Genomic DNA, 26,303 nt, shown 5'->3' with positions numbered 1-26,303 from the left:
GTTGCAAAGATAAGTAAAGGCATGGTCCGGACTGAAAGTATTTATAGCTTAACAAATATAGTAGAATTCACTGAGCAAAATGCCGAAAATTTCATCAAAATCGGATGACAAATAACAAAGTTATTGAATGTTAAAGTTTAGCAATATTTTGTGAAAACAGTCGTCATGAATAATTCATTAGGTGGGCTGATGATGTCACATCCCCACTTGTTCATATTTATTTTATCATATGAAACTAGGTTTCTTCAAATTTTTCCTCCAAGAACTAGAAAAATTGGATTGACAACTGATTTATTATACAATATTAGATATTTATTGCTGCAACTTATTTCATTATAAGGGAGACATATTATTCACACAAGTATGAAATAATGAAAAAAATATGAGTTTATGTAATAACATAAGAAAACGGAAAGTGGGAATGTGACATTATCAGCCCACCTAATGAATATTCAAGACGACAGTTTTCACAAATATTGCTAAACTTTAAACTTCAATAACTTAATTATTTGTTAACCGATTTTGATGAAATTGTCTGCATTTTGCTCAGTGAAATTTACTCTATGTATCAAGATATAAATATTTTCAGCCCGGACCATCCCTTTAATGCATGCACGTTTGAACAGTCAGTCTGATTGGAAGAAGAAGGAACTTGAATAAAAGCACAAAAACACAATGTTGCATGATCAATATTATATTTATCAAATAGTTTAAATGCTGTGCAAACTTATGATGAAATAAATACAATCTTGGTTTTAACATCGCGCGCAAAATAACATTTAACTATGTTTTATATATATCAAAATTAAAAATTTATTTATACCTCTTGCAAATTACACAACAATAAACAAACAAACATACAAATAAAAAATTACGATGTATTTTGGATATCATGGAAATGATAGTACCATCATACACGTAAGCCTCAGTTATCATTCCATGGTTGTATGCATATATCATTTAAGAGTCTTTATTCGTTATGTAGGCCATCTTACTTAAAGGTCAGGTCCACCCCAAAAGAAATGTTGATTAGAATAAATAGAGAAAAATCAAACTAGCATAACGCTGAAAATTTCATCAAAATCGCATGTAAAATAAGAAAGTTATGACATTTTTCACAAAACAGTGATATGCACAACTCAGTGACATGCAAATGAGACGGTCGATGATGTCCCTCATTCACTATTTTTTTGTTTTCTATTGTTTGAATCATACAATATTTTATTTTTTTTACAGATTTGACAATAAGACCAACTTGACTGAACCATATAGTATCTAACAATGCTAATTTCACAACTTTATGGAAGAATTAATCGTTGTTTCACTTGACAATGAGGAGAAAATTAGAATATTTCATATTTCATATAATGAAATACAAAATAAATATTTATGGTTCAGTCGAGTTGGTCCTTATTGTCAAATCTGTATAAAAAAATGAAATATTGTGTGATTCAAACAACAACAAAAAATAGTGAGTGAGGGACATCATCGACCGTCTCATTTGCATGTCACTGAGTTGTGCATATCACTGTTTTGTGAAATTAAGCAAAACTTTAAAATGACATAACTTTTCTTATCTTTTCTTTACTTCCGATTTTGATGAAATTCCTTTAAACCCCCATTCCACAGAGACCTATATCTCTGTAAGACTCATCGAAGACCATGAAACTTGATTGATCTTTCAATTGTCTATCGATGAACTTACACTGATATCTGATCTAGGTAATTGGTTATATACCAGCTTGGCATTTAACCAGCAAAACGCTGTCCTACCGAGTTCCTACGGGAGTTACCATAAACAGAAACAGAGGTGCACGATACCGGACCGATCTTTCAGTGGTTATCTTGGTCCCTATATGTGCTAAAAAATTAGAAAATGTTCATAGTCTTTCATCAGCGACCACAAATTTCAGGGATCTTGGACATGTTGGAGACTACTTAAATATCTTGACGATTTGCGGTCTTTCAGTGGTCTTTCAATGGTATCATTCTGTGGAACGGGGGCCTATAAAGCAGTATGGTACAAGACAATATATAGCCGGAAATGCAAAACAAACAGATTTGCATCGTAAAGATACTTTAGAGCGTTTAAATTTCTGAAACAAAACCTATTTCGAAAACATCCAGGAAACGTGAGCTCAATATTTGAAAATTTTGATTTAAAAAATAACCAATTTTAATATTGACCATTAAAGGTGAAGGAGCATAGCCTTTAAGTTTTTCATTGGGGAACTTGTAACAACAATTAAAAAGTAAGTTGTTTGTAACTGATAATGTGAACCCTTCACTTAATCGATGAACAAACATAACCAAAAGTAAAGTAAAGAAAACAAATCAAAATACCTTTACGTTTTAACTTAATATGTACGAGTGTCCCTTCCATGCCTACTCTCACTGAAAAAACAACAACAATGCGCCCCTGTCATGCGTGTGAAAATATAATAATTTACTGAGTAACATCCATACTTTTATAATGAGCTTCGATATGAGCACGCTTCAGTGTGATAGATAAAAAGAAAGTCGCCCTTAATCCCTAAAATTGTGACTGAAAGTGAATGTTGAAAATGCAAAACGTAACTTCCCGCCAGGAGGGTCTTAGGGTATTTTTTTCCGACTTTTTAATTTCAAATATTGAGAGAGTACATCGTAGGAAATCCAATGATGCAAAAATTGATTCGAAATTTCAAGTAAAACTAAACATATCGGTAAAAATTCAATAGAACATAATATAAAAAATAATCGCAAATCACCCTAAGTCCCTTCTTGCAAGAAGCCGAAGATGTATCAATAAAGGACAATCTCATTTTCATACTAATTAAAAGTAAGTAATGAGTGTTTGAAGGCTGCTGCCAAATTATCTGTGTTCAAACTAAACTCGTGTTATTTTTAATAGTTGTATGATAATGATAATCAAATTTTCCTCTCGAAATACCCGTCTCTCTTTATACGATAAAAGATAATTAAATTGTTAAATAAATAAAGTTACAAAATGATATATAGTATAACAACGAAATTGTATGATTAAAAAACAGTGGGGGTTAGCTTACACGGCCAGTGCTGACCCCATGCAGACTTTGTAAAAAAAAAAAGCATCGGAAATGCCTGTAGAGACATATCATGGGCATGATGGGGAAAGCAAACTGTACCAGCGTTAAATCTCCAGGCAAGGTAAAGGGAAATAATGAGTTTACCACAAGGCATTTTCTTGTGGCAATACATAACATCATACTGACACCCCACTGAATATAAACGAGTAGCGACAATTATGATTGGCAAACGATTATAATTACTCTTATGATTTTCCACAGACTCAGGACAAAATTACGGAATATTCACTTTTCTCAGTTCAATCGGAGTATATTGAACTCCCCGATTCGATATGAAGAAGTAAATGAATAAAGGAAATTCATTAACATTATTGTAATTATAGGATATCTGACGATTTAAAAAAGAACTGAACTCAACTCAATCGTTGATATTTGAATGCACAATATGTGGTTGCACCGGTGGACGTTGCAAGTTTCTGCAATGTTGTTATTTTCAAGAATGCTTTCTAATAACAAACAAAACAACACAACTGTCAGCCCACTCATTTCAGGACCATCTTTCTCTCATTAAATTGTAGTATTAATCTCGTAGGGAACATTTTGAACATGTAATAAACAGGGGCCGCGGAACGGTTTTCAAAGTGGGGGGGCTGACCATGCAAAAAGTCACAATCATATGGTCATTTTTACGTTTTTGTACACAGTTTTGGAAACCAGCCCCCCCCCCCCCTCCCCCCGCTTCCGCGGCCCCTGATAAAATAGTAGTCCACTAGGTATTGTGCAAACCTCTCAGGGGAAATCAATCGGCACGGTGGCGTTGGCCTAATAGCTTTCAATTCTGTGTTAGCAAACTAAGCACGGTTGTGTGATTTTAAATAATTTAGAAAGAAAACAAACATATTCTTTTGAGATAAACTACTTCTATCCAGGCTTATGAATCTTGCTCTTAATCTATTATATCTATTATTGCAATTTTACAGGGGAGTGTGTTAGGGAGGGGGTCGAGATGATTCAAATGTGACGTAGACTATTTATTGATTTGAATAATATTATTGAATTATAATCTAAAATAATATAAATGATAAAGTTGGAAGACCAAGGCATCTCTTTGTTAATACTTCTCTTTCTTCTTCTTCTTCTTCTTCCCTCCTTTTCCCTTTATTTTCACAAACTTTGGCCCCTGTGTTTGTGATTACTGTAGCCATGCTACCTTAGTAAGACAGAGCCCCCCCCCCAAAAAAAAAAAAACAATTATCATGTATACACATTGCATATGAAATTCTGGTTAATAATTGATAATTGGTTTGACAGATAACGTGCATGTCGATTACCATTTTATAGACAGCAACAACTTCGTTTTTATCTGAGCAAATATTCTGTGATCAGGATTTCCGGGCCCCTTTGCCAGCTCAGCGGCAGCCATGATATGTCAGGGTTGATCGAGAGTTTCTGGAGAAAAAAAAACACAACCAAGTTAAGTTATTAAAACCAAGTCAAATTAAAGAGAGAAAACAATAATAATGATCGCTAATTTCCAATCGACGATCGATAGAAAAAGTGACGTCAGAAGCCTTTGCGCGCGGCACGAAACAGCGCGAATTCGCAATCATGACTCATTTTTGTCTCACCTGCATAGCAGAGTGAGACTATAGGCGCCGCTTTTCCGACGGCGGCGGCGACGGCGACGGCGGCGGCGTCAACACCAAATCTTAACCTGAGGTTAAGTTTTTGAAATGACAGCATAACTTAGAAAGTATATGGACCTAGTTCATGAAACTTGGCCATAAGGTTAATCAAGTATTACTGAACATCCTGCCTGAGTTTCATGTCACATGACCAAGGTCAAAGGTCATTTAGGGTCAATGAACTTAGACCATGTTGGGGGAATCAACATCAAAATCTTAACCTAAGGTTAAGTTTTTGAAATGTCATCATAACTTAGAAAATATATGGACCTAGTTCATGAAACTTATACATAAGGTTAATCAAGTATCACTGAACATCCTGCTTGAGTTTCACATCACATGACCAAGGTCAAAGGTCATTTAGGGTCAATGAACTTTGGCCGAATTGGGGGTATCTGTTGAATTACCATCATAACTTTGAAAGTTTATGGATCTGATTCATGAAACTTGGACATAATAGTAATCAAGTATTACTGAACATCCTGTGCAAGTTTCAGGTCACATGATCAAGGTCAAAGGTCATTTAGGGTCAATGAACTTTGGCCAAATTGGGGTATTTGTTGAATTACAGCTATAAATTTGAAAGTGTGTTGGTCTAGTTCATAAAACTTGGACATAATAGTAATCAAGTATCACTGAACATCCTGTGCGAGTTTCAGGTCACATGATCAAGGTCAAAGGTCATGTTAAGGTCAAAGAACTTTGGCCACGTTGGGGGTATTTGTTGAATTGCCATCATATCTCTATAAGTGTATTGGTCTAGTTCATAAAACGTGGAAATAAGAGTAACCAAGTATCACTGAACATCTTGTGCGAGTTATAGTAGTTTTCAAAATCAGCACTGCTGCTATATTGAATCGCGTGATGCAGGTGAGACGGCCAGAGGCATTCCACTTGTTATGCAATGTTGAATACTTTCATAATTCTTTGGCGCGAAAATATTGGTCACGTGACTCGTTTTATTCAATGTTGAATAATCTTTAGCTTTTATCAATATATTGTTCGATTTTTTTTATTCAACGCAAAGTTATAAAGCTACTATATGCTTTTTATACAACTTCCGCAATTTTTATACAATTATATTTTAACTTATGCAATTTTATACCGCGTTTTGTGTGTGTAGACGTGCAGGTGTCAAACTGAGTTGTTTCTTTTTGATAAATTTATATATTTGGCATTTGGTTTGCACGTATTATAAATAAAATATGTACTGCAGGCTACGGTACACCTTGGGCTCTCTTTCAGGTGCATGAGCAAGATTAAATGCCTTGATCAAGTAAACGCTCAAGCTGCTCTTACGGAGCTTCAAAAAACCCCAAGAGCTGAAACGCACAAGCAAAATATTCGCTTTATAGTCCGGCAGCCCAGGAGGTTTATTCAACCGAAAGCTGGACAAGCAAATGACCCCATAGCTGGATGGCATGGACCCTGAAGTTTACAAAAATGCATTGCTGCCGGGTTCTATGAGTGGTCTTCCCTCCGAAATGACGTAATATATGACGTCACTACAAAATGGCCCTATTTCACCATTTTTTAGACATTCTACACATAATATGAAGTCAAGGGGGGATATCTCAGCCAAACCATGTATTTTTTGTATGAAACTTACAAAATATATTGTTCAAATAGTGCACAAGATATATGCAAAATTTCACGAACAGAAATTATTGTTTACATATGCAAATTACGTAATGAAATTTGCATATCATTAGTTTGGGAGATTTCTTGCTTCAAAAATTGTCGAAAATCGATTTAGAAATTCATTTTCTTTTTTAGTGTACTTTATTTGATATATTTCCTCTCAAGCATAGTATCATTCTCTTCATCTATATCTCTACTTTTAGAAAATATATGTCAGTAATTGGAAATGACATTATAGACTGTGATTTCAGCCCCCTTTTCAATGGTGCGCACATAGAAATCGTGCGTTTTTGGCCTATTTTCACCATATAGCTGAGGTGTGCGAACGATATGCATACTTTATTGATGTTTCCTGCATTTTACATGATATTAAATCTTCCAAACAACATATTTTCATCTCCATTATGTCTCTGCTGATAAATAAATGATTTCAGCAGGCTGATAGGCTTCGTTTTCAGCCTAGTTTTCAACATATACCATGTATAACTGCATCGTTGTAGTCGAGTCGGATAAGGGGGTTCCTGTGTACCATAAAAACTTTTTTCACTCAACTTTTTGTATTTGCCTGAAGTGTCTAGTTAATGAATCTTGATGTTGCCTTTGCAAAATCGTGTCCAACGGGGTTCAAAATCGATATCTTTGGCGGCTCTCTTGGACTTTTTTAATGAAAATGAATTATTTTCATATTTTATCGCACAGAGTCTGACAATGGGACAATCTTAATTGAATAAGCATTTCACTATGATTTGGATAGTAGAAATCGGTTGAAATTGTTTTCTGAATAGTCCGGTTAATATATTTTGGAAAAAAAACAAGAATTCATCAAAAAAATATTAAACCAAAATAATCATGTGCATTGACGTCTATCTGTTTTATCTTGCATCGCCTTTGTTGATGTGCCTAACATGCAGAAATGCATGTAACGTGCTTAGCGATCGATAGAAAGGTATGTATTACTTGTATCATGTGTATGAGGGTAAAAGGCGTTTTCTACACAAAGCAACTTTTATAATAATGTAATCTCTTGAAAAAGATAGAGGATCGAGGCATTGCTCTGCATTTTCATTTTGCATGCATTTACTCTCGGGCACCTTAAAGCATAGTCCCACAAGAGCCAGTAGAAGGTTAAAAACCACACCCTTGTCCGTAGCTTGACTATTATGATATCGTGCTTTTCGGAGCCCCCCAATGTGGCAAAATTTTGTTTTGGGTATTTATTTTTTTTCCCTTTAAATCACTTATAGACAAAATAGTAGGCTTTCTCTATCAGCTACATATAAAGAATTTAGGGCATAGCAAAGCCTACCCCTCAGGGGGCTGCCAAAGTCACCCAATCCTTTTTTCGTATTTTGCAAATTTCTCGGAAAATTCGTCATTTTGGAGAACCATTGAGGCAAAGGTGTTTCTGCCTTGCAGTAAAGCCCTTGTTTTTGTTTTGTAAGCACATAAAGATGACAAAGTATGATCAGTTACATGTAAAGATGTGGTAGCACACTGAAGCCTTCCCCCTTCAGGGGCTGCCGAACTCTTCCAACTTTCAAGTCTATTTTCCCTCTTTATTGAAAAAATGCAGTGTTTGAGCCCCCATTCAGGCAAAAGGGCATTTCTGCTATATAGTAAAGCTAGTTTTGATTTTGGAAACCACTTGGAAATAAAAGAATAGGCTTTTTTTTATCAGCTACGTGTAAAAAGAGTGCTGGCATATCGACTTCTACCTTCTTCAGAGGCTCAAAAATTGGCAGATTTTCCCATATATTGGAAAAAAATATGGAAAAGGGGTGGGTGACTTTGGGAACCCCCAGAGGGGATAGGCTTTGCTGTGCAACCACTTATTAGCAGCAGACAGAAGAGATTCTATTCATTTAATTCCACGTAGTTTCAAAAGAATAAAACTGGCTTTACTATAAGCAGAAACATTTTTTGCCTCAATAGGGGCTCGAAAATGGCACATTTTCCCATAAATAGGTAAAATATGGAAAAGGGGTGGGGGATTTCGGCGACCCCCTAAGGGGGGTATGCTCCAATATGCCAACACTTCATTATATGTAGCAGATAGAGGAAATTCTACTCTTTCGTCTCCATATAGTTTAAAAACAATAAAAAATTTGCCTTACTACACAGCAGCAACACTTTTTGCCTCAATGGGGGCTCAAAAAGAGCACACTTTCCCATAAATAGGTAAAATATGGAAAAAGGGTAGGTGATTTCGACGACCCCCTAAGGGGGTATGCTTTAATATGCCAGCACTTCTTTAGATGTAGCAGATAGAGGAAAGTCGACTCTTTCGTATACATATATAGTTTAAAAACAATAAAGGTTGCCTTACTACAAAGCAGCAACACTTTTTGCCTCAATGGGGGCTCAAAAATAGCACATTTTCCCATAAATAAGTGAAATATGAAAAAGGGGTGGGTGATTTCGATGCCCCCTTAAGTGGGTATGCTTCAATATGCCAGCACTTCTTTATATGTAGCAGATAGAGGAAACTCTACTCTTTTGTCTCCATGTAGTTTAAAAACAATGAAAATTTGCCTTACTACATAGCAGCAACAGTTTTTGCCTCTATGGGGGCTCGAAAATAGCACATTTTCCCATAAATAGGGGAAATATGAAAAAGGGGTGGGTGATTTCGACGCTCCCTTAAGGGGGTATGAATCAATATGCTAGCATTTTTATATGAAGCAGAGAGAGGAAACTCTACTCTTTTATCTCCATATAGTTTCAAAAGAATGAAAGTGGCTTTATTCCATATCAGAAACGTTTTTTGACTGAATCGGGGCTCTAAATTAGCATATTTTCCCATAAATGGGTAAGGTACGTAAAAAGGGTGGGTAACTTTGACAGTCCCCAAAGGGGATAGGCTTTGCTGTACCAGCACTTCTTTATATGTAGCAGATAGAGAAAACTCTACTCTTTTATCCCTAAGTGGTTAAACAACAATAAAAGTGACTTTACTGCAAAGCAGAAACGTCTTTTCCCTTCAATGGGGCTCCAAAAATGTCGAATTTTTCAAGAAATTGGCAAAATACGAAAAAAGGATGGGGGACTCCGGCGGTCCCATAAAGGGGGGGGGGGGGTAGGCTTTGCTGCGCGCTCATTTCTTTATAATGTAGCTGATAGAGAAAAATATACTGTTACAGAGGTTTTTGGTGTTATTTTATCGCAATATCGAGTATTATATGGTATTTGCCCTTTAACTAAGCAAATTAAGACATACTGTCATGAAGCGTTTCAGAATTATCGGTATATTATATCCTCTTTCGTGTCGAATGCTGATATTGTGCAATAGTTGTTGATGTTAATGATTGAACAGATAGATACCAATGCACATGCACATTTTTTGACTAAAATCATGGCAATTTCGGGATAAATTTTACTTCAAGATATATTAGCTGTCCAGAAAACGAATTCAATCGATTTCGACTATCCAAATCATAGTAAAATGCGTATTCATTTAAGATTGTCCCATTGTCACACACTGTGCAAAAAATATGAAAATAATTACTTTTCATTTAAAAAAATCCAAGAGGGCCACCAAAGATATCAATTTTGAACCCCGTTGGACACGATTTTGCAAAGGGAACATCAAGATTCATTAACTAGACACTTCAGGCAAATACAAAAACGATGAGTGGAAAATATATTATGATGGTGCAAAGGAACTCCCATTTCCGACTCGACTACAATAATGCAGTCATACATGGTATAGGTTCATTGTTGAAAACTGGGCTGAAAACGAAGCCTATAGACTGCCCAGTGGGCAATCAATCTTTGCCGAAATAATTTACTTATCAGTAGAGACATAATGGAGATGAAAATATATTTAATATCATGCAAAATGCAGGAAACATCAATAAAGTATGCATATCGTTCGCACACCTCAGCTATATGGTGAAAATAGGCCAAAAACGCACGATTTCTATGTGCGCACCATTGAAAAGGGGGCTGAAATCACAGTCTATAATGTTATTTCCAATTACTGACATATATTTTCTAAAAGTAGAGATATAGATAAAGAGAATGATACTATGCTTGAGAGGAAATACATCAAATAAAGTACACTAAAAAAGAAAATAAATTTCTGAATCGATTTTCGACAATTTTTGAAGCAAGAAATCTACCAAACTAATGATATGCAAATTTCACTACCTAATTTGCATATGTAAACAATAATTCATGTTCGTGAAATTTTGCATATATCTTGTGCACTATTTGAACAATATATTTTGAAAGTTTCATACAAAACATACATGGTTTGGTTGAGATATTTACCCTTGACTTCATGCTATGTGTAGAATGCCTAAAAAAGGTGAAATAGGGCTATTTTGTAGTGACGTAAAGGTAAAGTGGAGGTAAAATTGAGCCCGAAACCCCCCAAACCAGCCGTGTTCGTTCCGAGGGATCTTCTAGCATCCAAACGGTTCTACCTCCATGGTATTACATTACATCGTCTGTTCCTTCATCGCGCCCTTTTCCATGTTTTCTATAGATAAAATATTCCTATTTAAAGATATTACATTTTTATAAGATTGTATTCAACTATCCCTAACCGCCCTGTTCTTGATTTTTTTAAATTAAGTTAACACGAAAATGCAACCTAGCACGGGGGACGATTCAAATATTTGAAAACGATAGTGTGGAGCATTTAGCATATTTTCATTATTCGATGAACAAGCATAGTCCTACAGGCATCGTGTGATTAAAGTAAAGTAACTGAAGTTAGCTTGCGAGTTGCAGAAATATTTTTTTTAATACAAGGAAGTTTGTTTATGTCAGATAAAAAATAAGTTCATTAAGTTGACAATGATCTTCTCATTGCAAGTTTAGCTAATTGAAAATATCGATTGAGAATACAGTATTATATGAGTAATGCTGTTTCTACAGTCGTGCGTGATTTTATGATGAACTTTATTACTCCCTCGGAAAACTTGTACACTAAATTGGCCCAGCTTGTAAACCAAATTTATGATATCAATATGTCACGTATATAATCATGATAATGTACCTTTAGATAATATCTGACAGAGATAAGCCGGCAATGATTTACGATTGGTACCTCGATCTTTGAGATGATGAGTTCAGTGATGTTATCATGTCTTCTGACATCCTTGCATGCAATGGACGAGTATTCGCAGAATTCCTTTGTTTGGTCTACCCTATAACCTATCCGCTGCATGTAAGTTGGTAATGATAGTAGAGAAACAACATGAAATGTAAATTGCAGACGTTTGGACAATAGTTGGGAATGATAGCTAGATTGTGCAAACATCGGGTCTTGGAGGAGGAAATGATTGATGTCCTTGGTTTGCAGTTTAAGTTCGTGCACTTGCATGGGATAGCCCGAAATGCTTTGAAATTGCTTCCGATATAATATATAAATATATATATATACTGTATATAGTTGTCAGAAATGTTTATTTAAAGTTCCCTTTCGGATTTTTTTAATCCAAATATGTACTGTATGTAATTGTCCCTTGTCCCTTCTCAAAAATTTACCCATACACGCCAGTGCTTAGGATATAAACATTGGAAAGGTTTAAAAGGACTTGCCATCAAAATCACCAAGAATGCACTTTTTCCTTTTCTTCCTCTTTTCTATTGTATTTTATCCCTTCCCCCTCTATTTTCACCATTTTGAAAATCATAGGGGGCGGTTATCCCCTTACCTGCCCCTCTCTGTAGCGTCATCCGTGGTAAGACCGTGAATACATAAGCAGACCTACCATGCCTAAGACATTTAATGAAACGAATTAAATGATCTTATGTGAACATTATATGATAGTCAGGAGACCCCTCATACCAAATCATACTTCATAACAGTTCATACCTGGATCACATCGATCTCATCTTGGCAGTACAAGTCGGGTAAGCACTCAATCTGGATCTTTACAAGCGACATATCGCCCTCGTGTGGCTGGATATGGGCATGGACACGTCCTCGCGTCCACGGCAGGGTAGATCTTGTTATTGATGACGAAAGCTGAAAGATGTAATTGACTTTTAAATTAGCAAATGTATTTTAAACATAACTCATTTTTATCAGGGGAATGATGGCATAAAGGAAGAAACTCCATATTGATGCATTAACATTTTGTATCAAAATAAATATGTGTAACCTCCCCTAGACCATAGGCCACTTAAAATCTGAAATAAGGTTTTTGTATGCCAGTAAGGGGCACAAGTGCGTATTTGTATTTGCGTGTACATAACAGCGTACGTTTTATGTACGTGTATATTAAACTGTAAAGTATATAATGTACCTTACTAGTATTATTATCATTAAGTTATCTTTACTGATTACATATCATTATTGTATCTGAGGCCAAAGGGGTTATCACTTGGGCTCAAAATTTTTATCGACACCTATTTTTAATCGAAGTCGTGTATAAAAAGAATCGGAGGTATTATGTATGGGTGTAATCATCATGATTCACGAGTCACTGCAGTTGAAGAAAATTAGTTGCAAACACTTTTCATTAAATAATTTGTTTTAATTAGTAGTAATGCCTTAAATAGAAAGGAGAGGGGTGAGGGTACGATACAGGAGAAAAGGGTATTTGGATATCAGTAGAAATTTAAAGGAATAAGTGTTGATTTGCCAAGTAAGCCCCTAGTAAGTGTTTGCTAAACAGTAAGTGCATTGTATTATAGAACTTATGTTAAGAAATAAGCGGGCCGCTTATATAAAAAAGGGCCTAATCTCAAATTTGATTCGTTATACAGATAGATAGATATCATCTATAACTAAAGATGAGATAGTACCATTCGTTGTTTCGTAAGTTGACAACATACCGATGTACTAATGGGCCTTAAATATTTAGTTAGATTGAAGTGACGACATGAGCACAATAATCTATTTATGTACATACAGTAGATGGAAACCAATAGAGAGATTTCCGTTCCTGACTTCCTCCTTGCTATCTAGGGTCGATGGCCTAGAATTTTACCCGACTCATTTTAGATTTCACAAGAATTCTCTTTCAACCCATCCCCTCTCTCTTTCTCTGTCTCGCTCTAAAATTTGATAGTGTTTAAAAGTATCAACCTCGCAACTTTCAAACATTAGTTTAAAGAGAAAAAAGACGTTTTGATAGGTATCCAGGTGTTTCAGTGTATCATCTCTGCCATTTATCCCATAATGTAGAATATGATATAATCCTAAATCGTTCGTAAAGTCATGCTTAACTTTAATATATGAAACACAACCCTGGGGTGAACGGGGAGAACATGCAGAATGTCCTCACGCAGTTATTATAATGTTTAATATGTGACTGATACCTTAATTAACTATACTCTGATGAATTTCGATTTAACATGAAAAAAAAAATTGTCCCCACAAACCTGTTTACATGAATTCCGGCGATATTCAGAGTGCGTTCCTCGTGACGTCATATCAATGATATTAAAAGGTCGTGATACAACACATTCTTTTCCGCCCTTCAGAGTCAAAGTTACGTTGACGTCATAACGAATACACCCATGGTCGCTTTGGAAGCTGGGAGGAAAAGTGCCCTCTGGTAGGTCTAACTCGAAGTACCTTACCAAAGGAACGTGTCGTGAAAGTTTTCTTTCCTTTCTAGATGACGTCAAATCTGAAAGAAATAAAAACAGTGATTCATTGCAGTCGGAAAAGATATACACTTCGTCGAGGGCGACCGGATTCTAAACAAGCAAATCGATTAAAGTTGGGAACATACTTTCATAACAATGTCAAAGAGAGGTATAAGGATGTAAATGAAGTATTTTGCAATGATGTGAAATAAAACAAAACAAAACAAAAACAGGAGCAAATCCCGAAATCCCCCACAAAAACACCGTTACCAATGAAAAAAAGGACAATATGTGTATTGATGGGGGTAGAAGGGAAAGAGTGGAAAGAGAGAGAGACAGAGACAAAATGAGTGTTGTGAAAGGTGGTATGGGTGAGTGTTGATTGGAGATGGAGAAACGAAGAGTGTGTGGGATGGTGTGTGCGTGCGTGTTTGAGAGGGGATGGATAGAAGGAGACAGATGCTGTGTGGGTGGTAAGCTGTGTATGTGCGAGGGTGTGTATGTGTGTGTAATATAGAAAGAGAGAGGGATTACAGAAAGTGTGCGGAAACAGTGGCAGTGGTCGAGTGTGTGCGCGTGTGTGTTCAAGAGAGAGCGGTGAAGAAATAAAGGGAGAGTGTTGGTGAGTGTTGTTTTGGGAAAGAAAGTGGGGATATGGTGTGTGCGTGTGTTGTGGAAAGACAAAACGAAATAAGGAGAGAGACAAAGTATGTGAGGGGAGTGGGTAAATGATGCTTGGGATATTGGAGGATGGGGAAACGAAGGTGTGAAGGTGTGTGTGGGGGAGAGTGCGTGAGTGGGTGTATAATAGAAGAATTAGAAAATAAACTTTTGTCTCAGCCATTGAGAAATATAATTGATGACATTGATGAGAAAAAATCTAATTTGAACAAGTTATATGATTATAGTCGACAATGTTTAAAAATTCGGTCAAGGGCAGTTTGGTTTGAGGAAGGAGAACAAAAAACACAATATTTTGAACAGTTATTGAAGTCTAATAAACGGAAAAGTGTGATAAAAGAATTATATGATGACGATGATCACATCATTAAGGATAGAAAGGAAATATTGAAGAAGATTGGAACGTATTATGAAAACTTATACTCATTGAGTGAAGCTATTGTTAATGAAAATTCTTTGTTCCTTAAGGATATTCCTCAATTAAGTAAAGAAAGTTGTAATATATGTGAAGGTAGAATAAGTATTCATGAATGTTTAAATGTTTTAAAAGAAATGAAATATAATAAATCCCCTGGTAACGATGGTTTTACGGTAGAGTTTTATTATACTTTTTGGAATTTATTAGGGGGACTTTTGGTAGATGTTTTAAATGAAACATATGAAAGGGGAAAACTGACAACCTCACAAAAGCAAGGTGTGATAACGTTATTGGAAAAAAAAGATAAAGATCCATTATATGTCCAAAATTTTAGACCAATTACACTTTTAAATGTGGATTACAAAATATTGTCAAAGGTTTTATAAAAAAGATTAAAAGGTATACTAAATGAGATAATTCACAATGATCAAGTTGGCTATGTAAAAGATAGAAACATTGGGGATGGTGTAAGATTAATAGATGATATGTTATATCAATCTAATTTCAAAAATATTGGATATTTAATCACTGTTGATTTTGAAAAGGCCTTTGATTCTGTTTCACATGATTTTCTTTTTAAGATCCTTAAACTCTTTGGATTTGGGCACTCATTCTGTTCGTGGGTCCGTGTTTTATACTCGGATATTACTAGTAGTGTTATGAATGGGGGGTTTTCTTCCGGTTATTTTAATATAAAGCGAGGGGTAAGACAGGGGGATCCCCTCTCCCCATATTTGTTTCTGCTCTGTATTGAAATACTTGCTCTGGCAATAAGGAAAGACAGACAGGTTGAAGGAATTCAATTTCAGAACCGTGAAATAAAGCAAATTTTGTATGCTGATGATATATCATTGTTTGTTAAAAATACACACTCTTTAGATCGTCTTCAATACCTTTTTGAAGAATTCGAGAAAATTAGTGGTCTAAAAATAAACAAAGGAAAAACTAATATTTTGTGGATGGGTCGGGATAATGACAGACCTCAGACACAGTTGTTTGGGAATTTTGTTCAGCATATTAAAATTTTAGGTGTTTACTTTTCTCTTAATGTTATAATAAAAGAAGACATGAATTACAAAGAAATACTTAGTAAAATAAAAAGACTGTTGGGATGGTGGAAACAAAGGGATCTCACACTTATGGGGAAAATTCACTTGTTAAAAACATATGCATTGTCAAGGCTAAACTTTGTTTCGTCACTTAAGGCCACCGCACACCTTACGACCCGACCAGTCGCCGACTGGCTTGCGACTGGGTGAGGGGAGATGTGACGTCACAGCTCTTGTCAGCTTCGAGTCGCAGACCGGTCAGAGACAAGTCACAAGGAAAATCGGAAGGATTTGACATGTCGAATCCTTATGACTGGATCGCAAGCTCAATCCAACTTCCAGCCAATCAGACAGCAGGGTTGTACGACGCGTAAATGATGAATAACGCGCATACGCAGTAGTAAGCGCATTTTCTCAGTTGTTATGGCAAAAAGCAAAAAGCGCATGCGTGAGTCGCAGACAGCGTGGTAGTCGGATCCGTCGGATCGCAAGGTGTGCGGTGTCGAGGCTTATGACCACCTTGCGACTCATCTCCCCTCACTCAGTCGCAAGCCAGTCGCAGACCAGTCGGGTCGTAAGGTGTGCGGTGGCCTTAATAGTGGTTCCTCAGTGGTTGTATGATGAGGTTGAAAAGATCACATTTGAATTTTTATGGTCCGGAAAAGATCGGATAAAGAGAATTATAATGTACCAGGATTACTCACAAGGGGGTTTAAAAATGATGAATTTTAAGTTGTTTGTAAAGTCTCAACGTTTAATGTGGCTTAAGCGATTACTTTACGGAGAACGAGATGCAGGATGGAAATTGTATTTTGATTTTTGTTTTCGATCAGTTGGGGGGAGATTTCTGTTTCTATGTGACTTTGACACTTCAAAATTAAATATAAAAATGCCCCCATTTATTCAGAAATGATGAAGGCTTGGCAAGACTTGAGGAGATTTCGTTATTCTGAAGAGGAGGTTAACCCTATTATATTCAATAATCAACATATTTGTATAAAAGGTAAAACAATTTTTGACAATGATCTTTTTAATAAAGGAATATTTAGCGTTGATCAAATCTTTGATAATGGCCACTTGAAGCCTGTGACTTTTTTTCAAAATCTCGGTATTACCGCAAATCAACTTCTCCAAATAATAGATATTGTGCACGTTATACCAGCAAGCTGGAAAAAATTTAATAGTTTAATAAAGTTTAAAAAAATTGATTTGGTAGCCTTTGGGATAAGTATGAATATTGGAAAACAGGAAACAGCTTTTGAAGTAATTAAATCAAAAACAATTTATAACTTGTTTATAACTAAGCTACAAGAGCTATACAAGTTAACACTTAAGGATGGTCACAGTGATTTTGATTTTACTGATGTAGAAATTTGTAAATTATTTGAATATATCAGGAGTACAACTCTTATAAGAAAACAAAGGGAATTTCAGTTTATGCTTTTACATGGAGCAATATATACAAAAGAGCATTTGATGAGATTTGGTTTCGTGGGAGATAATTTTGTTCGTTTGGTTGTACAAAAACTGAATCGTACTTTCATATACTCATGGATTGCATAAAAGTTAAACCTCTTTGGCAATTTTGTATTGATCATTTTTGTTTAGCTGAATTAAGAACTTTGAATTGGAGGGAAATATTCTTAGGGTTACCTGGAAATTCTTGTAGAATTAAATGTGTCAATTCTGTTATTCTTTTTATTAAATATGCAATTTTTTATTCCAGAGCTGAAGGCCGGGTACCGTCATTTATTAAAATACACAAATATATAACGGGTTGTATAGAAGAAGAAAGACGCCTGGCAACGAAGTCAGGCAAGTTAAGTTTACATTTGCAGAAATGGGATGAACTGAAGGTGAAAAGGGATTTGAATGTGAACAGGTGGGATGTGTCTAGTGTGGTGCGAGTGTGAATCCTGGTGTGTATGTTGATGTTTTTTTTTCTTTTTACTAGTTCTTTTCAATTTCCCCTTCTCTTGTATCAATATGATTTGCAGGGTTTTTTTTCTTTCTGTATCCTATTGCGCCAAAATGTTAAACGTTCATTATGCAGATTTGTATATATTATGTTTGTTTACGTATGCGTGGTATGTGCATGTGTGTATGGGTGTTAAGGTGGGTGTGTGTATGTGTGTATAATTATGTAAAGTTATGTTGAAGCTTGATTTAAGATGGGATGCAATGATAATACATTTAGGTTGATTTCTGTTTTCCTGCAAATCATTTATATAGCCATTTAACATTAATTATTATTGAAATACATAGAGGGTTGGGGACTCAGTTGAGTTATTATTTTTTTTTTCAGATATAAAAGTATAATTTTAAGGAGTTTCATTCCGTCCTTATTTGCTTCAGTTCTTGGTAAATATATATGTACTTTTTTGCATATCCTTGTTGATATGAAATGAAGATTTGTATTTTGTTTTGTATTCATCTGCAGTTTATGTAATTCATTTGAATGAAATCCTTAATAAAAACATATTGAAAAAAAAAAAAAAAAGTGTGCGTAGTGTGTTTTACAGGGGAAGTGGGAGGGTTGAGAGGGAGAGATTAATTCATGGTATTTGAGAAAATGGAGATAATGGAGAGAGTGAGATTGTGCGAATACAGGGGTATATGAAGAAAGAAGATGACCGGTGGATGCTGTGTGGAAGTGAAAGTATGGGTGAATCCGAGAAGGGATACGTTGGAATACAAAATATATTCATACCTGTTAATGTGTTCCTTACATTGAAATAAGGTTGCGTTTCTCGGTACTTCATAAAGCACTTCTTCCACTCCACATGTGCTTTACCACAAATCTTCACCACCAATCCTACATAAGTTTGAAAAACATAACCTGGTGTTATTCGAGAACACTTCCATTTACTGCCTTTAAATGTGTCTGTCATAGTTTATACCGCGTCCAATCAATAAAACGAGTCTAAGTACCATTTAACTAAGTGACTGTTGTTCTATTTCGGCAATTAACCGTATTTCTCTGGCGTTACTTTTTTAGTTCGTGTCACCAATCATCAAAAAGCTATACAGAGTAAATGCAATAGTCAGCTTCGCGACCAACTTGAACAAGTGACGGATTATTATTCTATTTTTCTTTCTCTGTAACTGTTTGTGCTCTATTTTGTCGTATTTATCTAAAAACAAATACTCTCTTGAAAATGCTGGGCAACATACTGTCCACACAACAATTGGTTAAAATTTTATTCTGAGTAGTTTTAAACCAATAATATGTGCTTTGGGTGAAAACTACACAGTACTGGTTGAAAACTACCCAGAGTTGGATAATTCTTTAACCAATTGTCGTGTGGACAGTATGTTGCCCAACATTTTAAGAGTGTACAGTGAGAGCATAGTGAGTGTGTGAAGTAGAAAAGGTGTCTCACACGATAAATGTTTTGGTTTTACGAAGAAACGTATACGAGATTTAAAAAAAATTGTCAAAGAATGTCTTCGAAGTGTTAGAGAGATATCAATACCCCAAAGTCATTCGTTACTTTCGTTCTTATTATTACTTTATTCATAAACAAAAATTTCAAACTCTCATCTTTGGCCTATTTTGACCAGATCCTTCGAATATCATGCATGATTACGTTGACACTTCTGTGCTTTTTAATCATGCCCCCGCATGTGCTGGTAGGCAATATATCCTGATGTATATATATCACGATTTCAAGATGTCTTGAATTAATTTCATTTCCCATTCATCAGTTATCATGTGATCAAAAGGGACATATAGACTTTCATATTTTAGTGTTAAATATCAGAAATGAAATAAGAATCAGCGAATGAGGAGGCAAAGGAAAGTAGAGTTTGTGACGAACTGATATGTATACAAAATTCAAAGGAAAGACAAAATATTAATGAATATGGCATAATGCACATTACCACAAACGTTAATAATACAGCAAAATGCGTATAACTTGGTGCACGTAATCATATATAGCAAACGTATATATAATTACACAATAAATCTTTTATTTTAAAGCACACCAGTCAACCTTCTGAAATTTGAAAAAAAAAAGTGGGTTAAACATAATACAGAAAAGAATGTAGCATTGCACAATCTAACATTATCAATGTGACGTCATGAGGATCAACGGAAACTGAATGTTTATCTATCAGGGGTCTTTTCGGTTTAAAGTATATCATTTAATCCGCATACCTGAAAAGCGTTACAATCAATATACTTCTAATTTGTTGAATAAATAATATGATAATACTTTTTTAGCAGCAGTCAGAGGGTAAATTGAAATTCATATTACAATATTACAATTTGCTGTTGCTCAATGAGGCTTTAATAGTGAAATACTCTACGTGTAAAAATATAAAATTGTCAATATATTGCAGTATTCAAACAGATAGTACTAATTGCCATAATGATGCAGAGTGATTTATCGAAGAATAACAGATTAATGTAATATAATTCACATGGATTTCCTGTTTGTGTAAAACTACAGATAAATTAATCTCTAAAGAGATATATTGAATCTGCACTAAATAAATCCGAAATATCATGTATCCAGAAATATATATTAGAACCCTATATTAGTGTATAATGCACACTCTGCTAATATTGCATTTTTTTCCTCTATTACATCTCATTTCTATAATGAAATTGCTCCCGATATCATGGATACGGAAGAATTGTATTTCTCTGAAAAAACAAGGAAGTACAATCAGGATCGCTTTGTAATACAGCATTTACACGAAACAATAATATTCTTATGCTGATTTTAAACAGTATAGTTGTATTATGTATGTAATAAATCATTTATGATATGAAACTGATCATCACCCTGAAATCTCCTGTCGTAAATGTGGTTGATGCTCAATGTATTTTTGATCTAAATTACACCGTATATTTACACTAGCTCTAAACGCTATTTGTTTCCTATAATTTCCCAATGGTGGATCAGATTGGCGTTCAGAAAGTTGAAACAAAAAAATATGGATGTTTATATCCTAAGAAACTTATATGTGATTTGCGCTATATAAAACTTAGTATTATCATTAAACCGGTGGATAGTTTGTCTGGCTTATCCATTTATAGCTAAAAACAAAGTTAATAATTGTCGAAGATTTTCCTCGGAGCTTGTTTTCCATGCAGCTGAATAAAAAAGAAAACAAACAAAATATTATATTATATTATATTATATTAGATGGCTCAGAACGGAATACCAGAAATATTCTAAGAGTTTGGGCAAATATTCCACGAATGGTAGATGAGTGGAATATTTCTGGTATTCCATGAAAGAAAGCCATCCAATATAATTATTATCATCTATCCCACCCCTAGCAATCAAAAAGAGAGAGAATTTGATTAAACAAGTCATATCACTTATCACATAAATAGCATCACTTCTTAAGATCGAATTTGGTCGTTGACATGCGACTTGCATGTAATACATTATGGCCTCATCAATGCTGCGCACCGCATTGCTTTCATTGTTGTACGCGTTGTATATTTCATGCATTCGCGTAAGCGCACTATATACTGTTGAATATGCTCTCATATTCAATAGCAAATTTTGTTCAGGAGCCTATGGGATACTCTTCGGAATTTCGGTCATTCTAGGGATACGCTCTGATACTGCACAACCAATTGATGCAGACCAAAATAAGCGTTTTTAATGTATGGCTAAAACGCTCTATATAGATGATGATAAATATTTATCTTAGAAAGTCAAAAAGGGGCATAAGCTTTCGATCCTAGCAGAATCTTCGTCGGAGGCAAAATGACAAACATATAAAGTGGAACAACCATAATATAGACCACAAACAAGCTACAGCAACACTAGAAACAAGGAGACAAAAGGGGCATTAGTGAGTAAAGAAGACCAATCAGGTTAGTGAAGGGGATGAAAGAAAAGGAGTAGGCAGACACAAAAAAGGGAAGTTAGTGTAAGTAAGGCCAGTAAAAGACCTCAAGCCAAGAGGGATTAAGATAATGAGGCAGGCAACATCAAACAGGATCTGGAACAAAACAGTGATAATGGGATGAATAACAAGAGAATTAGTGAGAGGTGGGTCAAACAGGTTACAAAGAAAGGCATAATAAACTGGTGCATAAGAGTGGGGGAAAAAGGGAAAAGAATGGGGAACAACTGATAATGTGCAAAAGACATATAAGTATATATGATAAAGCATTAAACAAACTAAGAGAAGAAGGTAAGTGTAAATATGTATCGATAAGTGATATGTATATAAATATATCCAAAAAAGAAATGTATATGAAAAAATATAAATACACATATGAAGTAACTGATATTGTAATCCGCTAGGTGTGACGGGAAAAACATAAGACTATATAGTAGGAAAAAAAAAAAAAAAAAAAAAAAAAACCTGTATATGTGAAAAAGAGGAAGCAAATTGCCTAAAAAGGTAAAAGCAAATATAGAAGAGAGGGGGTGTATTATGAAGAAACCATAGTATACATGTTAATAAGCAAATGTGGTAAATCTAAAAGAGGTGAGTGGAGAAAAAACAAATATATATATATATATAATAATTATTATATCGCCTGAATAAGGAAGGAAAAAATGGAGCTGAGCTTGTATGAGATATGGGAGGAAAGTAGAGGAAGAACTATAATGTAACTATTCAAAAGAGCTGAGGGGGAAAATTATATGTATATAAAATTGAAAGTGGATAGGAAAGAATAATCAGTCGTTCCCCTCTTGGATGTTCAGGCCATGAGGTTGGGTGGTGCGAAGTCGTCTCATCCAGAGATTCTCCCTGCTAGTACGGACTGAGTCAGGACGGGTACCTAAAGATTTGATGCCCTGTAGCATCATGTCAGTGATGGAGTGGTTGGGGAGGTTAAAATGGCGGCCAACTGGAGTGTCCAGCTTTGCTGTGTTGACGGTGGATCTGTGCCCGTAGAATCGTTTCTTGAGTGTGGTCTTGGTTTCCCCTATGTATTGTACCCTACAAACTCTGCAAGTGATGAGATATACAACATTAGTGGTAGTGCATGTGATGTTGCCCTTGATTTGGTGAGACAGGCTGGTAGAGTTGCTGGTGAAAGTATCGCCCTCGTGAAGGTGTATTTCACATATGATGCACCTGTTGCTGGTGCATTTAAAGGTGCCATGCTGTATGGGAGAAGAATGGTTAGTGAGGGAGGGCACTTCAGCACGAACAATGAGGTCCCTGAGATTCGGTGGGCGTCGGTATGCTATATTATGGTTGTTCCACTTTATATGTTTGTCATTTTGCCTCCGACGAAGATTCTGCTAGGATCGAAAGCTTAGGCCCCTTTTTGACTTTCTAATTTACTCCATTGACTCTCTTTTATTAGATAAGCAGTTTTCAGCAGCTTCTTTTTGCCGAGCTATAGGCAAGCCAATTATCGGAATATTGATATTGTGATGATTTCTTTTTTTCAAGTATTTTCTTCGCAGAACTCATATACATTCAACAAACTCTTCTACCATCATGATTAACCAGTTCAAGGACACCCCAAGAAACCGGAACAAGATAAAGGTTTAGAATGGACCTTTTCGTTGGCTCATGCGACTCAACTTATTCAGATTTTATGAATACTTTCTTAACAATGGTTGTTCTCGACAACTTACACCTGCAAGCAGTTTGCCAGACATAGCAACAACTATTGTATGTAAACTGGATTCCAAGTATAGGTAGTGAAAAGAATGCATTTTTACTAGGCTTCCAAGAAAGAAACATGCATCAATTTGAATCACTTTATAAACAGACCAAATTGTATCACTTCAGTAAGATAAACACATTTTCGTTGCAAAACACAAAACTTAAACTCCGTTTTTGTCCCGATTAGATTCAGATTCGCCATACATGTACCTTGAATGATTTCGTTCTTGCTCGATTGAATGATCACCTCTCCACTGACGACATCTCCGGGAATGAATGTATCTCGACCAGCTGTCAGGTTTATTCCAAATAGTTCCATATTGCATATAGAAAAAAATACTTTATATGCTCATTCTGCTTGATCTCGGTGTGTACTCGGTGAAAATGATTTTTGTTTAATTCTTAAATGGTTAATTATCGAGACACCGTGCATTATTAATCTGCAGTACAGTAGGAAGATGCGAAGATGCAGTTTGCAAAGGCTTGCCAGGTGAGTGGAAACTGAAACAACATAATCTGCATTACTTCGTTTCCGCTCCAAAATGCTCGCAATCACGAATAGCCTGTTACCAGAGTACGTAATGCATACAATGGATATCGCTCAATGATCATAAAAATAAAGGCCGTGAATTATGATGGTGGTTTTAGTAATTTGAGAGGAATAACTAGGCCTATATTATGTTTGTGAACGATTGTATCTCACTAACCTTTGCAAGAGAAGTGGCGGATTCAGGGGCGTTTAACACAAAGTGGGAGGGATCTGGTCATAAAAGCGCTCTTTTCACCAACTGCTTCTAAGGTCCAAGGAATCAGGGCAGGTTGGAAGGAGACACACCCCAATCAAGGCCCCACCCGGTTTCTCCTGCCATGAACGCCATTGTGCACCACTGAAATTTCAAATTTTATGGAATTTCATTTGGAATGCTGGATTCTTTGTACTAGGACCATCTGGTTCCTTTAGAAAACATTGTTGTATACTGACATGTGTCACAATTGGCGGGGTCTTGATTACCCACCATTATTATTCTTTAAAGAATGTACACGACAAAAATAATGAAATCTAACCAGCCATATTAACATGTTTGGGGGACTTTCTTACTTGCACTTTATAATATATAATATAAATTTATTAAGGGTACCCCTCCCTTGTCCGCCCCGCGTGGCGCTACGCCATGTGCTATGAAGCATAATAATTCCTGGTAGATCAACTGTGTATGCTAATTGCCAACGTATACATGGTGGGATCTTTCATTAACATGTTACTTGAGATGCATTATGCATGAGGTGAGGCGGTCATACCTCAATTGACTTTGAGATGATTATCATGTAATTAATCTGCAGACTGGTGGTCGTGTTCACACCAAGTTCTGGTTACCATTGATTGTATAGATCTCATGCAGATCTTGATGTCATAACCATTTGTTATTAATAACATCATATCCAGTATTGGCAACTATGACATGTATGAGGAATTAATCTGAAATTATGGATTAGCAAGGTAGTGAAAGTCATGCCCTTTTTCTTTTCTTTTTTACAAAATAAAGAAATCATTTATGAACTCATTTCTACTCTTGAGTTTCGATGAATCATTTTCTATCTGAGGCTAGTAATATTTTGTAAACATGGTAAAGGCCACTTAAACAAAGCAGCAATGAAAAATAAGAATAACAATAAATGTTCAAGTCCATGTAACTACTGACTCCCCCCCCCCCCGAATCTCTTAATCCGCTCCAAACTCGTTGTTTCCCTGTTTCTGTCTCTCATTTTCTTACTAAGAATATATATTGCAAAATACTTACAATTGTATAGCAGGGGAGTAAATTTATATTTATGCCCTTTCCTTATTTCTGTAAAAGAAATAGATCTTTATTATATCGCAGGAAATATCAGGTCCATGTACATAAAGTGATCAGTAGACATTTCTTGGCTGTCATTTTTATGTATTTCTGGTAAAGGTCTTTCTCGATCGGTGGTTTCACCTGAGAGTGTGCAACTGTTGTTTACTTCTTGTCTACGTTAGAAAGGTAAAAAACCATACACCGGATATCTGTATTCATTGCACTTGAATTATGTAAAAGGATAAGCAATAGTATTAATAAATAATATTAATTACCATTCAGCAGCATAGGTAAAAAGGACATTTCAAATTTAAGCATGCAGACAATTTGATACTCGATACATGAACTCGAAATTACTTGGAATTGGATTGTAAGCATCCTTCCACGGCATAAAACTACGCACAAACTGTCTCACACACACATAACACACCCTCTCGCGCCCGCGCGCACACACACATACTCGCCTCTTCATTCCTCACTGTTCATGATCGTCAACACTAAATTGACAATTATCTCCTTCTAAATTTGTACAGAGCAGAGACACACCCACTCTCGCCCATTTTTTTTTTTTTTTATTTAGGGAAGAACTTAACTTTCGATTTCCTTCCGTAAAAATTGAATGGGGGAGGTCCGTCACTACAATTTTGTTTTGTAACTTCTCTCCCTTTGAGAGAACTAACAAGAGATAGCGAGAGAGGGGGCGATTTCACTTACGCAAATTTGATGAGCAGTTGTTCTGCTGGTGAAAATGTAAAAATATGATTTGTTATAAAAAATGGAGATCA

General features: G+C 35.6%; 1 protein-coding gene across 4 annotated transcripts; it reads right to left on the bottom strand.

Moving 5' to 3' along the window:
• Positions 1-1,598: 1,598 nt before the first annotated feature.
• LOC135157724 (thioredoxin-interacting protein-like) lies at positions 1,599-24,563 on the bottom strand. Of its 4 annotated transcripts, none has more exons than XM_064114440.1 (6): positions 24,388-24,563; positions 18,783-18,887; positions 13,715-13,965; positions 12,201-12,353; positions 11,379-11,543; positions 1,599-4,496 (listed from the first exon to the last, which is right to left on the bottom strand). In XM_064114440.1, exons 2-6 carry the CDS (start codon positions 18,832-18,834, stop codon positions 4,407-4,409), a joined length of 711 nt encoding a protein of 236 aa, XP_063970510.1. In that variant the 5' UTR covers positions 18,835-18,887; positions 24,388-24,563; the 3' UTR covers positions 1,599-4,406. The 4 variants fall into 4 exon arrangements, with proteins under 4 accessions (XP_063970510.1, XP_063970508.1, XP_063970509.1 ...); XM_064114438.1 differs by lacking the exon at positions 24,388-24,563 and adding an exon at positions 23,891-24,384; XM_064114439.1 differs by lacking the exon at positions 24,388-24,563 and adding an exon at positions 23,891-24,265 and having other exon boundaries at positions 4,193-4,496; positions 11,430-11,543.
• Between the last annotated feature and the right edge of the window lie 1,740 nt (positions 24,564-26,303).

The sequence above is a fragment of the Lytechinus pictus genome, unplaced genomic scaffold (genome assembly GCF_037042905.1).
Source record: "Lytechinus pictus isolate F3 Inbred unplaced genomic scaffold, Lp3.0 scaffold_19, whole genome shotgun sequence".
Lineage (NCBI taxonomy): Eukaryota > Metazoa > Echinodermata > Echinoidea > Temnopleuroida > Toxopneustidae > Lytechinus > Lytechinus pictus.
This window is presented reverse-complemented; position numbering and strand designations above follow the sequence as displayed.

Bases quoted from the DNA above. Each gene is read 5' to 3' on its own strand.
- LOC135157724 (XM_064114438.1), bottom strand. From the start codon at position 23,999: ATGGAACTATTTGGAATAAACCTGACAGCTGGTCGAGATACATTCATT. The intron at 18,888-23,890 runs GTACATGTATGG...AAACTTATGTAG, and splicing joins CAAGAACGAAATCATTCAAG to GATTGGTGGTGAAGATTTGT. The intron at 11,544-12,200 runs GTATGAACTGTT...ACTTACATGCAG, and splicing joins ATGAGATCGATGTGATCCAG to CGGATAGGTTATAGGGTAGA.